This window comes from Trachurus trachurus (genome assembly GCF_905171665.1).
Source record: "Trachurus trachurus genome assembly, chromosome: 16".
NCBI lineage: Eukaryota > Metazoa > Chordata > Actinopteri > Carangiformes > Carangidae > Trachurus > Trachurus trachurus.
In genome coordinates, this window is record NC_139902.1 from 13,226,603 (window position 1) to 13,242,953 (window position 16,351).

General features: G+C 42.8%; 1 protein-coding gene across 1 annotated transcript; it reads right to left on the reverse strand.

Moving 5' to 3' along the window:
- Positions 1-4,223: 4,223 nt before the first annotated feature.
- On the reverse strand, positions 4,224-13,158 carry cacng6b (calcium channel, voltage-dependent, gamma subunit 6b). The gene is made up of 5 exons (XM_083989082.1): positions 13,144-13,158; positions 10,685-11,436; positions 8,046-8,120; positions 6,147-6,284; positions 4,224-6,069 (listed from the first exon to the last, which is right to left on the reverse strand). The coding sequence occupies exons 2-5, from the start codon at positions 11,046-11,048 to the stop codon at positions 5,849-5,851; spliced, it is 798 nt and encodes a 265-aa protein (XP_083845208.1). The 5' UTR covers positions 11,049-11,436; positions 13,144-13,158; the 3' UTR covers positions 4,224-5,848.
- Positions 13,159-16,351: the final 3,193 nt, after the last annotated feature.

The following is a 16,351-nucleotide window of genomic DNA, read 5'->3' on the forward strand; positions in this document are numbered from 1 at the left end:
AGAGAGGGCACGATAGGGGGAGGTGAGGAGTAAGGGAGAGAAAAGAGAGGATGGGTAGAGGTGTAAGAGGACAGATAGAGAGGAGCTCTGTGGCTCAACAGGAAATAGAGGTAGGAGGACAGACAAATGAAACAGTATATCTCTCCCTTCCATGTTCACTGTTATTTAGTCTACTCAATCTCACTGAGAACAAAAAGATGAAGAGTAATAACAGAGTGATAATAACAACAACAATGAACTTTCACAATAAAACTATTTTGATATTTTAATGTGCTAGAAATGATTTATTTTGTTAATGATCAAACGCAATTAACCTTGGGCTATTATAAAAATGTTTCACATATTTTTTTGTGCAATATTACTGCTAATTTAACCAGATCATTATTAATGTCAAATTGTTGTTGTGATTATTCTTAGCGTTATTACAGGCTAGCTGTATTTGCAAACATTATAATTTGGAATGAAATCTTGATTTCCGTGTTCTGTTTGGCGTTTTTTTAATTTCATATTATTTCTTTTTTCACTTTAATTTCAAATCTTGACAACCTTTACTGTGAATTTCTTCCATGCACAGCCGCTGGGACTGTCAGTGAGCTGTGTGTAACTGTGTCAAGCATGAGTGTGCACAATATGTGGGAGAATGAGAGCCTGTATTTTTTTTTTTTTTAACCCTCATATTATATAATTTTCATTTGAAGTCATGAAGTCAGATGTGAATACTGTAAATTGTCTTCCAATATTGATACAGAAAGAAATGCAACAATAATGTGAATGACTGAGGCAATTGACCAACTTCATTGTTATTATGAGTCTGAGTTTTCTCTGGGCCTCTGTTAGTCTTATTTCCATTCTAATCAGTGTTAACAGTAGTACTTGTAGCTATAGTCGTGTTGAAGATGTTTGTTCTTGGGCATTAACAGAAACCTCTGGCTGGAGGAAGCAGAAAAAGAGACATAGAATAATACATTTGTACAGAATCAGGTAAAGATTGCTGCCTGAGCAGAAAAACAAAAAAAACCTAATCATTTTTTTCTATGAAGAGTCCCAAAGTGACACATGCAACTCATCATTTTTAGTGGCAAAAAATACAATATGTATATGTGGGTTGAAAGGGTTTAAAAAAACACTATGGAGAAAAACTTTTGAAAAGATACTTGTACATTGTAATTTACGCATACATATATTTGTAAAGTCTATAGATATGTTTTTGGGACCACTGTTCAGACTGGGTATAAATATGGGCAGGGCGCGGCTGGCTCAAAGTGTTTTGTTCCCGGTGCCCCCCCTGGACTCTTGTTGGGTGGTTTCATCTGCCACCCTCTTACGGCGCCCGCGTCTCGGCTGCTCCCCTGCCCATATATGGTCACGTGATCAGTGTTTCCCCCATATTGTCACATGACCAATAACAGATTCACCATACAGACGACCCCTTAACCTCCCCAAAGATTCTCTTCACTGTGCTTCCCCTGTGACGGCCGACTGCTGAGTCTGAACTCTGACCTGTTCTGTTTATGTTGATGAGAATGTAAAGACATGTAACCTCCACCACCCAGCCCACCCACACCCACACCCACCCACCCATCTCATCCACAGCCCCCTCGTCCCAACTCTCTATTCTAAATGGTTCCTGGGTGACTGCAGATCTGGGGGTTGAAACCATGAACACACCTGCTACATGACATAATGAAGAAACTAAAACAACAACCAGACGCTTCCAGATTCTATACGTTTTCATTTCTTTGATTTCATTTCAGAAAAAGAAAAATGTGATAAAACTGCACACAGATAGCATTTATGTGGGCAATATGAATAGTATGTAGTTGAGAATAGATATATCTAGACAAATGATTATGGTTTATCTAAATGTGTGATAAACTTAAACACTGTATTGCACGAAGTTTATAAAAAAAAAAAACAATAACAGACATATTCACAGACTGCTGTCTTTTGTTTCTTTTTTGCCGAGAGAGAGGTGGGGGTCTGCAGCCTGAGCATACTCGTCGTACTGTATCGCATTGTTTCAAGTATCCCTCAAGATTATCTGCTGACAGGCTACAACAGCTGTAGAGGTATTCAGATCCTTCACTAAGTCAATGTAGCAATGCCACATTTTAAAAATACTGCACAATCCTGCAGTGAAAAACGTAAACCAAAGTCTTCTGTCACTCAGAAATGTGTTTTGCTCATTGCTCCTTCACTTGGATGTTTGAGCTTCACTGTGCAGGATGATGTATGGTCAGAGTTTGACACTAGACGGCTGTTTTCATATTCATCTGCTGAAGTGGGGAAAGCTTCTCTGTGCTCAGGGTTACGGTTAAATCTCATTTTAGCATGTGCACATATGCACAAGATGATTTTGTGGCATCACAAATATAGTTTGAAAGACAAATATGCAATTTTTGCAAGTGTAGTATTCAAAGTCTCCAGTGCATCTACGGTATTTTATGAACAGGCTTTAGACAGAAGAAGGAGCTGCCTTGTTCAGCTGTTAAGTGCAATATCATAATAATAGATTTATTGGATCATTATTAATGACACTGTAACATCTAAGCGGAATTTTTATGTTACAGATGAGCCTAGTGGAGTCGACTGCCACAGATTTATAAACTGCTGAATCCAGAAAAATGCATCATATGCCATAAACTGGTCATTGAACTGATCAATCTCAGTCTGTAAAGTAATTTGTGCTGCTGATAGCTGTCAAATAAGTGTTATAAGCACAATATCTGGTACATAGTGAACTGAACTGAAAAATGGGCTTTAATGAAAATACGGTAGTAGAAATATTTACAGTGCCTAATTAAATGTACTTAGTTTCTTTAACACAGACACACACATTGGTGAGGAAACACTTCTCACAGTAGTTATTCAAGTTGAAGGTGTCTCAGAGATTCTTTGGCATGCTGTGATCCTAAAGAGACTTCAACCTTCTCTGTCAGACCTGAGGCTCATAAAATTTGCTAATATATGGATGGTGGCAGATGGGTGGTGTTTGCCAAGCAGGATAATGAGAAAAGCAACTGAAAGTTAATTCAGTGTGCTTCTCTGTGACCGCTGCCCTTCCTGAGTAGGCTACAATTTGTTTTTGTTTTGTTTTTTTCGGATGTGGTCCATCTGGTACCTCATGCATGATTTTGCATGAACAATTATAAAGTACTGTCATGGTCTTGCTTTAGCCACTTTATCCCCCTGGGCAGGCTTTGTTTGACCTCAGAGGGATCATCACCGGCAGGAGGAGGGGGGGGATGTGGGAATGCTTCCAGAGAGGATCAGATTGAAAGGGAGGTGGTGTCACATCCTTGACAAGGAGTCTGAGATTCCAAGCAGTGCTCCTGGACCTTGAGGATTAGTTATCTGGAGAGCCCTAGCCTGCTATTATCATACCTTCTGCAGTCTAGTTATATTCACAGTGATGCCACGATGAGAGGTTCAAGGAGGAACAACGAGAAGCTGGCAAAGCAAAGCATGTCATCCACCACCCAGGCATCACTCCTTATCACAGTTTGGGGTGATAGGGCATCTTAAAATTTATGGTCGTCAGTATTTTTGTCAACTTAACAATCATAACAGCTGAGATTTTTCAGGTTTTATGAGCTTCCATTTCCAATCTGCAGTTCCCATATCAAGAATCCTAGGAAGTCCATTTCCACTTACAAACATGCAAGTAGTGTCACAGTCTCAGCAGAGCTATTAACAGCTATATATACAACCAGGATAGTGTGTCATGTGGATTCACTTTCCGCCTAGTGGGAGTTTGCAGCGTGTTTGTGTGCATAAAGGTGGTCAGGTGATTGAAAGTGACCGTCCGGATGCCACCCGACTCCCCTGTGGGCCGGCTGTAAGGACAGTGATTGGGACTTTTCTAATTTGATCAATTGTCTGTCTGTGAGGAGGCTGGCGGGACGAGGGGTGGTGACCCTGGGCTCAGTCAGGGGAAGTGGCGCGCTGAGGTCGAGGGCGGCGAAGGGGACGAGAGGGCACAGAGGTATGAGGATAGGCCGGCGGGGGGTACATCGTTGAAATTCAAGGGTAAGGTTTCCTAACCTCTGCAGTGAAATGCATTGCGATGAGCTCTGGCCTAATTATAGAGGAGCGGATTTGGGGGAGGGGCATGTTTGGCAGAGAGGCTAGGAGTCACACTGTAAAGGGGGGAAAATGGGTGAAAGTTTGAGGGCAGACAGGGTGTCATGCCAACAAACAAAAACATTGTATGTCAAATCCCTTTAATGAAAAGCAGAAGTAGTGCCACATACTAGGTACATACAAGTAGAAATGAGCACATATAATTTCTTGCTACAGAGAGAAAAGATGAGCATCCTATGACACAAATAAAATGTATTTACACCACACATATTCCAAAATAAAGTAACTGACACAAAACAACAGTGACCGTTCATAAAATATAAACACACTCATTTTATGTACAGAGTTGAGGTTATAAAGTGAGTCCATTGTTCTCTGATATACAAAATGGTATTTTAATCTCCTCTCACAGTTGATTTCATTCATCATACATTCATATACTGAAGCAGCATTCACCCAATGTTAAACACACAAGTAATAAATAATAACAACTAAAGCTTCCTGTTTATCAAGTACGAAGTGTAAAAAACAGTGTCTCATAGGACGCACTGCTAGAATAAAAATGAGACTCATTGAGTTCATAAGGCAACGAACAGCAGATAGGACAAATGACTTCTGGATGTACCGCATACTGATTGTTAGCATTATCAAAAACAAAAAAAGAAAGGAAAAAAAGTATTTGTTGCTACACTGATACATTCTTATGGTATTAGGGAATTTTAAATTATGGAAGACCATTTCTGCTTGGAGAAAAAAAAATAGAAAATGATTTCAGTGAGTCAATATTATGAGATAGTAATTGACTTACAAACTCATAGTGTTGTAAAAAGACATTTATATTCAGGTTACAGCCCTCTAGCAGCCAAGCTGACATTGTTACAGAGAAACAAAGGGAAGCGGTCAGAGTGGGTGGATGGGTCAGCAAAATATTGGATTTTATCAGGAGGCATCTATCTGTCCCATGTTTTTTTTGCAGCCAAATTATTATATTATTTGTTATGGAGGAGTCACTGAAGTATTGTGTTGGAATTGCAAAACACATCTACATCCATTCACATAAATGTGCGTAAATCTACATTTGCACTGTGACATGGAATGAAATACAAAAATAAATGTTGTGGATATGGTAGAAAAAGAATATGTAGCCTACCCAAGATAGCCATGGATGTGCTATGCCCCAGCCAAATTAAAATCAATGGCAATTCCATAACCTCCTTCCTTAATCATAATATTGTAAACAGGTTTTGGAAAGACAGAGATATCATCCTGTTGATCAGAGACTGCTGCTATAGAGGGCATAAATTATGGAAACCTATTGTCTATTTATCAGAGGAACTTGTTCTGTTTTGTTTTTTCTACTTCTCTTGGCAGAAATGAGCTTCCATATAAAAAAAAATCTACATCATCTAAAATAATAAAAGGTTTTTAAATATAAAATGTATTTACTCTACTTATGCTGGCAGAAAGACTATGTAGATTTATGTGTGGTTGTAAAGCTTTGAGTAGGCCATTAAGCCTCCATCTATTTTCTAGAAAAAAAACAACAACAACCCTAATACAAATTTTAGTTTAACTCCAGAGGGATTCTTCATGTGCTGATGACTTTTCCTCATATGTTTGATTAAGACCTGGTTTCACCTCTCTGACAAATTAAATGCCAAGAGCAAGTTCAAGGTTGTAGCCCTCAGGAAATGAGCTTTCATAGATTACTTGCCCTCAAGCACTTTTATCAAAAACACTTTGTGTATATTTTAGCATTTGAGTGCTAGGTGGCGCTATTCTTGTGTGGCAAGCATTTCTGCCAGAGGCTAAACGGAAGAGAGATGATGACGAAGAGGCATCCTCCCAAAATAAGAGCTGCTCCCGCCGAGCCTACACAGGCCACTGACCAGGACAGCTCATGGTGTAACGGTATGGCGTGGTTACTGGACAGAAGGGCCAGAACAGACTGGTGGAATATCAGGATAGAGAGAAGGACCAGTACGCCTGGACAAAGGGAGAGAAGAATTCAACATCAGATCAGAACATTTAATACAATGTGCAATCTGCAGTGAAGTCCATACCTGATAGGATGAAACAGAAGGAGGCTGGCTTGAGAAAGAACTGCACTCCTTTGCTCAGGGCCATGACGATACAGATGGAGCCCATGACCATCATGGTCAAACTCAAAAGGGCAACAATAGCTGCTGCTAGATTCAAATCTGTGAATGAGAGCACATGAACAGATGAGACAGAATAATGTATAAAGCTGGTATATAAAACTGAACGTAGCAAGAAATCTAGAGTAAAGGGGAGTATTGTCAAATGCTGTGTGGAAACTGGGGATTTCATAGTCAGTCACTGCAACATTTGCATAACCTCACAAAGTTTGATTCTTCTGGGCTTATATTTGATTGCACGTGATGGTTAAAACATGAAAAAAAAAGTAGTGAAATGTGCCACTTCTCCTGTTGGCTCTCTTTAAAACAGAATTTACTGGCGACGTAAACCTGAACAGGTGCAACCCATAAAGCAAAACAGCCGGTGCCAGATTTTTTTTTTTACACACCACCATACAGACATCATTTTATTAATTCATTAATTCATTCACATCAGATAAAAGATTGAGGAATGAGACTTTTTGGTGAAAAGAAGAAGCCAAAAATATAGAAGCTGATAAGCAACATAGGCCTATATGAAAAGACGATAGGCTATTTGTGTTTTTCCGCTCTTGGAGGGGCTTGTTGGAGTGAGATCATTTGACTACAGGCAGTAAGAGTTGTGTAATCCCACACAGTTTTGTACACACATTCATGGTCCTCAGAGGATGAATCCCTCTGACTTTTAATCCACCACTGTGTCTTTGCATTTGTGGATTTGAGTGAAACGTCTCCAAAACTATTGGATGGATCGTCCTGAAATTTGATACACACATTCACGTTCCCTTATGGATAAATTTAAGTGACTTTGAGGATCCCACGACTTTTCATCCAGCTCACCATCAGGTCAATATTTCTACTGGTCTTACTGGACTAAATGTCAACATGCTAACCATGCTAAATTAATAGGTGATGTGTAGCTATGATATTAGCCTCAGCATGTTAGCATCGTCAGTTTGAGCATGTTAGTATGTTAATGTGGAGCTGTTTTGGCCACTTAGGCTGTTAGCATGACTAACTGCAGCAGGAACTGGTTTAAGTTCATGCCTGTATGATTTATGGTCATTTAGCCTCCAAAATGCCCAAACACTGAAATCAAGGGGTCATTCCTATGTTCCCACAGCCCTATGTTCCCACATTTCTAACTTTTGCTGTCACTGAAAATTAGGCCCTATCACCATTGGTTGGGTTTAGGCAATGAAGAAAGGAGTTGGTTAAGTTTAGTAAAAAGACCAGGTAGAGGCTAGACAGGCCAGATAGATAGAGTCCAGATAGGTAGAGAGAGTCCAGTGGGAACATAGGGCTGAGGGAACATAGGGCTGTGGGAACATAGGCACGCTCCCGAAATCAAGACGCTTCTAAAACTTTTTGAGCAAAAACTAAACATAGCTATTCATGAGGGTGAGATTTATTGCTTCCATTATACCTGCTGTTGCATGATAGTTTTGGCTAGGTCTGCTGAATAAAGTGGCAACTAAGTGTGTCAAATATCAGATAGTCCTTGAATGCATCATCAAGGAAGTTTTCAGAAGAGACAAAGATGACTTTATGTTCACTGTGATGTAAGTACCAAGTCTCCAAACTGCGCTGAAACCAGTGGTAGCTACCCTGGATGGTAAAGGTACACACATTAATCAGTCTGATAGCTTAGGGTTTGCTCCGGAAAATGGGTGGCAGCAGAAGTTAATGGGCTAAAACATGCAAAAACCACCAGGATGGTCCTGTGAGCACAACACTCAACATCTTTATATTGATAGAAACTGCTGTTTAACTGTTAGTGTGTATCTGTTTGTATATCAAAGATCGCAAAGGAAGGTATCTCACTCTTGTTAGTCGTCTTCTTGAATATGACTGCATTCTCCCCAGAGGTGAAGAATTTGAAGTAGGTGCAGTTGGTTTCTGTGGTTAAAAAGAAAAGATCAGACAAAGAGATCAGACCCACACACACACACACACACTCACACACTCCTATGGATGACTGCTGGTCTTCTGTGATGTGCCTCCTATGCATCCATGCACGCTGTCCTTCCAGGCATCATTCCTATTTATATCCAAGTGTCGAGCATTAGCTGGAGTATCCAGACACACACACACACCGCTACACACTCAACACACACTGCCCAGCGCTGCACATATGGTGCCGCCAGAGAGGGTGAGAGACGGCAAAACACTGAGGGTGGATGGCAGAGGGGAGAGAAGGAGTGGTCGGCAGGGAGAAGGGGCAGATGGAGGATAGAAATGGAGAGGCGCAGTGAGTGAGGGGAAGAGGATGTGTGGGGTGAGTCGAAGATGAAGGGGGGGGTGAGATAGTGGGGAAAGAGGGGGGCAGATGGTGGGGTGGTGAGTGAAGGAGAAGAGAGAGGGGAGCCACAGATGGAGAAGGAGGTGAGGGGAGCAGGAGATGTCAAGAGGGGGAGGAAGCACAGAGGGGTTGGTTAATACTGCATTAGACATACTCTCTCCCTCAGTCCCTCTTCCTCGTTTCCCCCCCTCTATATTTAGACAAAAACTGTGAAGTAGTCAGATTCCACTTGGCTTCACAAGCACATAGTGATGAGTTACCCGTCAAATATGTGGTCCAAGATGTCCACAAGCTTCTACACACATTTAATTTCTTTTACACACAAACATGTCTGAGCCCGAGCACGTTTGCAAACATTTTCATTGAAGCAGACACTCCATTTATCAGCCTACTGATTTTTTTTTAACACATTATGCTATCACAGTCAACTGATTTTGCTCTTGTTACCATCACTGAGGCTATAATTATTGAGCCATCATGTTCCTCTCCAGCAGGCAGCGAAGACGGATAGCTGGTCTTGAGATGACAGGCGCAGCATCGGCGCGGGCTGCACTTTGCTTGGGACGTGAGCCAGAGGCATGTAAACAGGGATGCGATACAGAGAAGCAGAGATGGCAAAAAACAGTTGTTTTCCTCCAAACACTGGGAGCCCACGGCCATCTGCAACAGGCGGCGTGGGCCAACAGTGTGAAAAAGATTGTCAGTAGCATACTGGCTGCATTCACACTCTAACAGACCATCTTGGAAGCATTGAGATAGATATCCGTTAGAGGGAAGCAGCAGCCAGACGTGCAGGAACATTTTGACAGCAATGATGAATTAGTCCTTGAAAACTGGATACAAAACAATAGTGACACGCCATTCAAGGTGATGTATGTGAGGAGTATCTATGTAGGCTATATATGTGATCTGCATGTATCTGCTGGGGGTGAGGGGATGCATTTTGGTCTCTTTAGTGCTCTGTTGCATCACAGCAGATTTCCTCAGACAGGGAGTGATTCCAGGAGAAGCTCCTCCTAAAGCCTGCCATGCTATGCCTATCTCCATCTTTCAATACCTGCCTCTCTCTCCTTTCAGACAGAAATAGGTCATTGTGCAGATAATCGACGCACTCTGGAGAACATAACCACGGTCAAGTTGAATAAAGTGCTTTAAGAACGGAGCTGTCACAACTCTAAACATGGATGTTCATCAGCACCATAAACCTGTGGTCTGCGCCTTTATCACCTGTCGGCACTGTGTGCACAACAGGAGATGATTAGGTGCCCAGTGAGGAGAAAATCTTAAAATTAATAATGCTTCATTACACAGACAACGTTATGAATCATAAGGATAATGTTGTATAACAGGGGATGTACCTGCATGCTGCTCTGTGTGGTTACGGCGGGAGAAGAATTGAAAACAGCTTCACTGTGGTCCTCTGTGTGCAGCTTCATTCCACCAGATCTGTTTCCCTGTATCGTATTTCTTTAATGATTCAATTTGCACATTATCTGTAGGATGACCTAGATACATATGTATGCAGGCAGCTTCACATACACAACTATCCTCTGTCTATCCCTTTGTGAATTTATAGTGAATGAAGCTATACAGCATGCTGGTAAAACGACGTGAAATACAGAATATATTTTAAAATGATTATTTTTTTAATGACAATTCTTGACTTTTGACAGAAATTGTTTTATTTTAACCATGACATGGTTTCACATGGTCCCTCATGGGTTCAGATGAGAGACCTACAGATGTAAGCATATTCCCAGAGGCGATGCACCATATTAGTTATGCCTGTTCCCTCTGTTTTTCACATCAGTGATGATGGCAAAGAAATGTACATCGTTTATATATCCTCAGTGATGTCAACAGTTTTACAGCCACTCAGAAACATCTTTTTGACCATTTTCTATCAATTCACTCTCACACTGATGCACGTACTGAAGCATGGGGGGAGCCTGGAGGAAGGCTTGCATGGCTGGGCAAATCAATTTGCAGGAAAGCAGACGTAAGCAGACAGTCAGAGAAACAAAACAGACACGCTCCCTGCAGAAAGCTCACCTGCTCACCTCGCAGAGAGTACAGAGGACAGACAGACAGACAGACAGACAGACAGACAGACAGACAGACAGATGAACACAAACACAGACACACCGGACAGAGGCCTCACCTCCAGGTAGCTCAGCAGGGCCGCAGCTCGTCCTCTCTGGGTCTATGTCAGCCACCCATAGGGTGCGGATGCAGCCCTTCCATAGGCCGTAGTGGGCCATCTGGCAGGTCTGGTTGCCGCTGAAATTCTTTGGTTGGGCTAACTCCACCCAGAACTCTGTCCCCACACCGAGGACCGTCAGTGTGACACCGATGATAGACACAAAGAAGGCCAGCTTGATCTTCCCCTCCTGGCTGTCACTCATCTTGTGTGTTCGCCTCTGTACCCTTCCACCTTTCATTCCAGCCAGACCTCCACCTTGTCCCGCCCCGGCCACCCCCATGCGGCCTTCCTCATCTTGCTGTACAAATAAGTTGGACCACATACTGGTCTCAACAGACCTGGCCCAACCACAAAGACGAGGGGATGGGACAACCGACTTCGGCTAAAGATTATGGGGAGTAAATAATAGATGAAAAGATGTAAGGAAGGGGGGGTTAAAAGAGAAGAAAATGGGGAGGTGCTCAGGTGGGATAGGGTTGAGCTCACTCAAAAAGAGGTGACACAGCTATCAACTGTACTGTGATGGGTAAATTGAAAGCAAAAGAAGCCCGAACGAACAGTGGAAGTGAGGGAGAACTCTGAAATTAGACAGAAAGCGATATGAATAGAACTACAATAAAGTAGGGGGACGGATTAAATAAGGTAATGATAAAATGGGAAGAGGTGGAGGCAGGACCAGGAGAGCCACTGTCTGTTTTCGGTCCAGTCCACTGAAATAGAGAGATGAAACAGAAAGATGAAAGAGCAGCCGGCATATGCTTCACAAGAGCAAAATCCTTTCATCACCAGCGTAATATTTAATTTCCAACAGCTTTATCAGCATCTACAGTATTCCCTCCCCTAAAAGCCATATGACGCGCTCTCAGCCAACAATAGATAAGCCATATGGCGTTTCCCTGAAAGGCAGATTTTGCTTCAGATGAAGAAACAATTGGGCTGGATGAGCTAGTGGAGTAGTCTGGTATGGGGTCAAGGTGAGAGATAACACCACAGCGCCAGACTGAACCACCCATCTTCTATTTTCCCAAAGGAGTTGACAGCAGACCGCATCCCAGAGCAGGTAAACTATCTGTGGCTTACACACAGATCCCCTTTGATCTGAGGGGATAATGGGTTGCCTCGAATACCTCCCATCCTGCATTACGTGTACCGCCAAACACCAGGAATCTGCAGCCATGAGTGTCTTCTTTAGCAGCGTGCATGTGGTCCTGGCTTATAAAGCTGTTTCTGTTATTCCAAACTGTGACTGAGTTTAAACAACGTGAGTGACAGGGTGCAACGGTGTCTCCCCTCTGCGCAGGGTGCGTGAGAGGTGATAATTCAAGCCTGAACCCTCTGACAGAGTGGGGGCTGCAATAATTAACTCAGTCCAACAGGTCACATAGTGGAGGCGAGAGGCCTGGCCAGTTAGGAAGGCGGCACCAGCAGGCCACACACAGTTGGTAGATCACTTAATTCAGAGCTTTGTGCTGACAGCATCAGAGTTTTTATATAGGCAAGGCACCACATGAACCCACTTAGAGTAAGTACTTTGTGTACGATATTTTGGGTGTAAACACAGAGGGCAGCATGCGGCACTTAAAACCTGAGAGTAAGCCTGGGAAATTAGATTTAGTTAGTTAGTTAGATAGACAGGTACTGTATCTATCTATCTATCTATCTATCTATCTATCTATCTATCTATCTATCTATCTATCTATCTATCTATCTATCTATCTATCTATCTATAGACAACATTAATTTTGTTTTGAACAATGACATGAGCAATCATGATAATAGCACTTGATCACCATGATATGTTGATAAACAATAATATTGATTTATCGCGTATAGCCCTAAGTGACAGTAACCACTGTAAAAGGATCCAATCTTCTTATCTGCCAAGCTAATAAAAGGCAGATCTCTAATTAACAAAGCTTTGGAATAGCAGCCGTGCATCAGAATACTCCTCCAACATTAACTGTAATAAAGATCATGAAAGAGCTGCAGCTGCTGACAGCCAAGTTAGTGATCACAGAATTACAGACCTCGATCACATTACATCCATATTAACCAGGATGATCGGAGGGGTTACAGCATGCCAGGCTACTCTAAGGGGGAGGGAGGGGGGGGGGGGGTGGATAACTCCCACCCCAACTAATACCGACTTTGTAATAAAGGATTATCCAGAGCTGTGTACTTATACATGTTTATGTGGTTTGTGATGCATCAATAAAAACAAACTAAGGTGCACTGCCCTCAGCTCTGTAGCAGCTGTGCAGAGGATCAGCTTGTCGCACAGGCATATTTAAAGTTGTGAAAGCAATGAACTCTCTCTATCGTTTGACCAACAGCAGCAACAACACGTGTTTAACACATGGGCGTAAGAAAGCAATAACTAGCTAATGCACAGGAGTGAAAAGAAGAATAAGTCTGACCTGTTTGGTGTGTGTGTTGCTCAGTTCAGGAGGAAGAGACGCTTGAAACTTAATAGAGGGGGAGAGTGGTGATGGGAGAGTTAGTGACAGAGAGAGAGAGAGGGAAAAGGGGGTGGGAGGGTGGTACGTAAGAGTTATGGAAAGTGAGTGTAACAGGGGAGGGGGCTGCAGCCTGGTTGGTTAACACTGTTGATGATTAAGTGTGTGTGTCCATGTGTGTGTGTGTGTGTGTGTGTGTTTGTTTGTGTGTCCCTCACACCGCCCCTGCAACTCATGTTCAGTCTCAACAGCAGCACCCTGTTCATGGCGTGTATACATGTTTGAAATCCTGAATCAGCGAGCCAAGGTGCTGCGGGGTGGTCCGCTCACATGACGACAGCCGTGCCAGCATGATTAAAAACATATCTGTGTATCTGTGGCAGCATGGGGCTCTCTGGGGCTGTTTGCGTATGTGTGTGCGTGTGTGTGTCTATTTTAGAAAGCCACCTGTTAATGACATTAAGTAAGGCCGAGGGAGGAGCCTGTGTTCATACGAGAAGGGGCCGGGACCGTGTTCTACAGCAACACAGCAGCACACGTTGAGGAAAGTGAAAGTCTGACCCAGAGACAAAGAGTGAAAGTAAACGGTGGGGGTGGAGGGGGGGGGATGGGGGATGGGGGAAGAAGATGAAAAGGAAAGAAAAGGTAATGTGGAGGAAGGTGCAGAGATGAACTACACAGTAGTTCAGAGCAGAAAATGAAAATGTGCAGCCCCATTTCATTCCTCACTGAACAAGGTCCAGGGAGACTTACTGTAAGACTCAGCCTGGTCTTGTGGAAAGCTTTTCCTGTAGCCCAGCCCTGCTTGGCTCTCACACAGTTTGGGTTACATACGTGGCACAGCAAGAGAGAGAGAGAAAGAGAGAGAGAGAGAGGCCAACCCCAGCAGCCAGCTACGCTCAAGGGGGGTGGAGGGAGAGTGGGAAACAAACCGAGAGTGTCGAGGACGGAGAGACAGAACAGGAGAGAATCAGACAAAAGCAGGGGTGGACTGGGACAAAAATTTGGCCCTGGACTTTTTGGTCCAGACCGGCCCACTATCTGCACGCGGATATTTTGCCAACTAGCACTGTTGATGTACATACAAACACACAAGCTCTTAATAACACCACTACTAAACGATATACAATATACAACAAAGTAGAGGAATAGTGTGGAATAAGTTAAGTTTGGACAAAATTACATGCACATAATGAGTCTGCATGCAATCAGAACTTTGGCTAGTCGGCTAAAGTATGGAAATCAATAGTACAATGATCTGAAAAATGGACAGACACTAATTTTATCTTAGAAAGACAGTACAGCTCAACATAATGTATAGACAATGAAGCATGACAAGAAATACTTGTAATTTGTGTACTGCATCATGAGTAATATGTATGCAGAATGATGTTTTACTGTAACAGTAGTTAATAAGTGTTTTATTAATTTTAACTGTATAATGTTAAACTGTTGAAAGGACAATAAACCATAAACACTGACTGAAAAAAATATGGAAAGCATAGCCTACATATTTGTTAAGTTGTTAGCTCAATGTCCTTCATGACCAAATTTGAGTGAGGGCACTTTAATAAAAGCAACTAATCAATTAACCAGGATAGTATATGAATATAGTTATTGTTTTCCAATACTTTAGATAAGTAGATTTAGCTGTAACACACCACACCATCAGAGTTATTAGCTATAGCTATTTATTATGTCAAGTAAAGTTCATAGCAACCGTTCTGGACCATTTACAGTATTTTAATGAATGTTTATCCACACCATTCTGGAAAGCACATACCTGCTTAACACGGTATCACTACCTCCTTCACATGGTGGAGAGTCTTCCTCAACACTTATTTTTTCAGCCTCCTCCTGCACCATAAGGGCACTGGTAACGGGAGCCTCACTCCCTTCAGACTCACGTGAAGGACCTGCTGCTGAAGCTGCAGCATCGGTGCTTCTAGCCCTGGCCAGGCCAGGCGGCCCCTGCAGCAAACATCTGCGTAATTGTTGTACTTTTAGCAGTCTGTGCTGCTAGAGCTTTTCTTTTTCTGTTACTTTCCTCCATTTTTCCGCGCTGCCTTTGCGTTTTTTTTACTTTTCTTTTCCGTTTTCGTGCGCTGGTGTTTTTGTTTTTCTCTCTCTCTCGCTCTCTCTCTCATCATGACTCCTCATCATTAAAAGTGATTGGACGAGGGGGGGTCTAGAACATGCGTGGGTGGGACTCCTGGGCCTCTGTAGCCTCTCATAGGGCCATTGGGCCAGGTAGACAAGCCACTGGGCCAATCGTCACCTCTCTGCTGTGTCTGCAGCTGAGCACTGTGGGCCGAGCCGATGTATGTCTCTCTCCCTGGGCCAGGAGAGTTACAATAGGCAAGGCGAGGCATGGCGGAAAAAAAGTTAAATAAATAAATAAATAAAAAACGGCCGCTTATCGGCCCATTAGTGACCGGCCCACCGGGAAAACTCCCGGTAGTCCCTATGGCCAATCCGCCCCTGGACAAAAGGGACGAAACAGGCTGCAGGCTGTGACAGGAAAATAAACACCTACAATGTCCAAAATAGTCGAGTCCTGTTCCCTTTCTTCGTTCTTTTTTTGGAGGGATTGCAGTGAAGCCACACGGCTGATTCTGGTGCAGTTTGCATAGAGGAGGAAGAAGAGGCAATTTGACAGTTGTGATGAATTGATTCATCTGAGGGACAGCTCTCTCTCCTTTTTAATGCGCATATGTGTGTCTGTTCTTTAAACTGACTTTACCCTCTAATTATGCAGCCGGTCTCTGCTCCTTCATCATGTGAGATTGATAGAAAGTGTCCTCACACAGTCCGAGGCCATCAATAATCTACAGTATGCTGATGTGAACAATCTTGTCTCCACATCACTCAAGTGCCCCTGTCAGCAGTACTGATTTATGCTTCAACACGCTGAACTGCATGCATGTACAGTATGCAGCCATGCGCATGCTGGCCATACTTGTGCACATCACAGCTACATGCACTCCTTACTATGATGCTCCATGAGGTAATGTCGACTGAGAATATGTGTCCACTCAAATCATAAGTCGGGTGTTTTTTTTTATATTGTTCTTATTGTTTTACAAAATAATTCCCATGAAAAGACCAACGATTAATCCATAGATCCTGTAGTAATGTGTATCGCCAGTGGAGCTGATGCAGAAGACAC

What these genes read in the sequence shown, in the direction of transcription:
- cacng6b (XM_083989082.1), bottom strand. Translation starts at nt 11,048, where the DNA reads ATGTGGTCCAACTTATTTGTACAGCAAGATGAGGAAGGCCGCATGGGG. An exon ending in CAAGAAGACGACTAACAAGA is followed by an intron (nt 6,285 to 8,045) that starts GTGAGATACCTT and finishes TCTCATTCACAG; the next exon opens with ATTTGAATCTAGCAGCAGCT. An exon ending in CTTCTGTTTCATCCTATCAG is followed by an intron (nt 6,070 to 6,146) that starts GTATGGACTTCA and finishes CCCTTTGTCCAG; the next exon opens with GCGTACTGGTCCTTCTCTCT.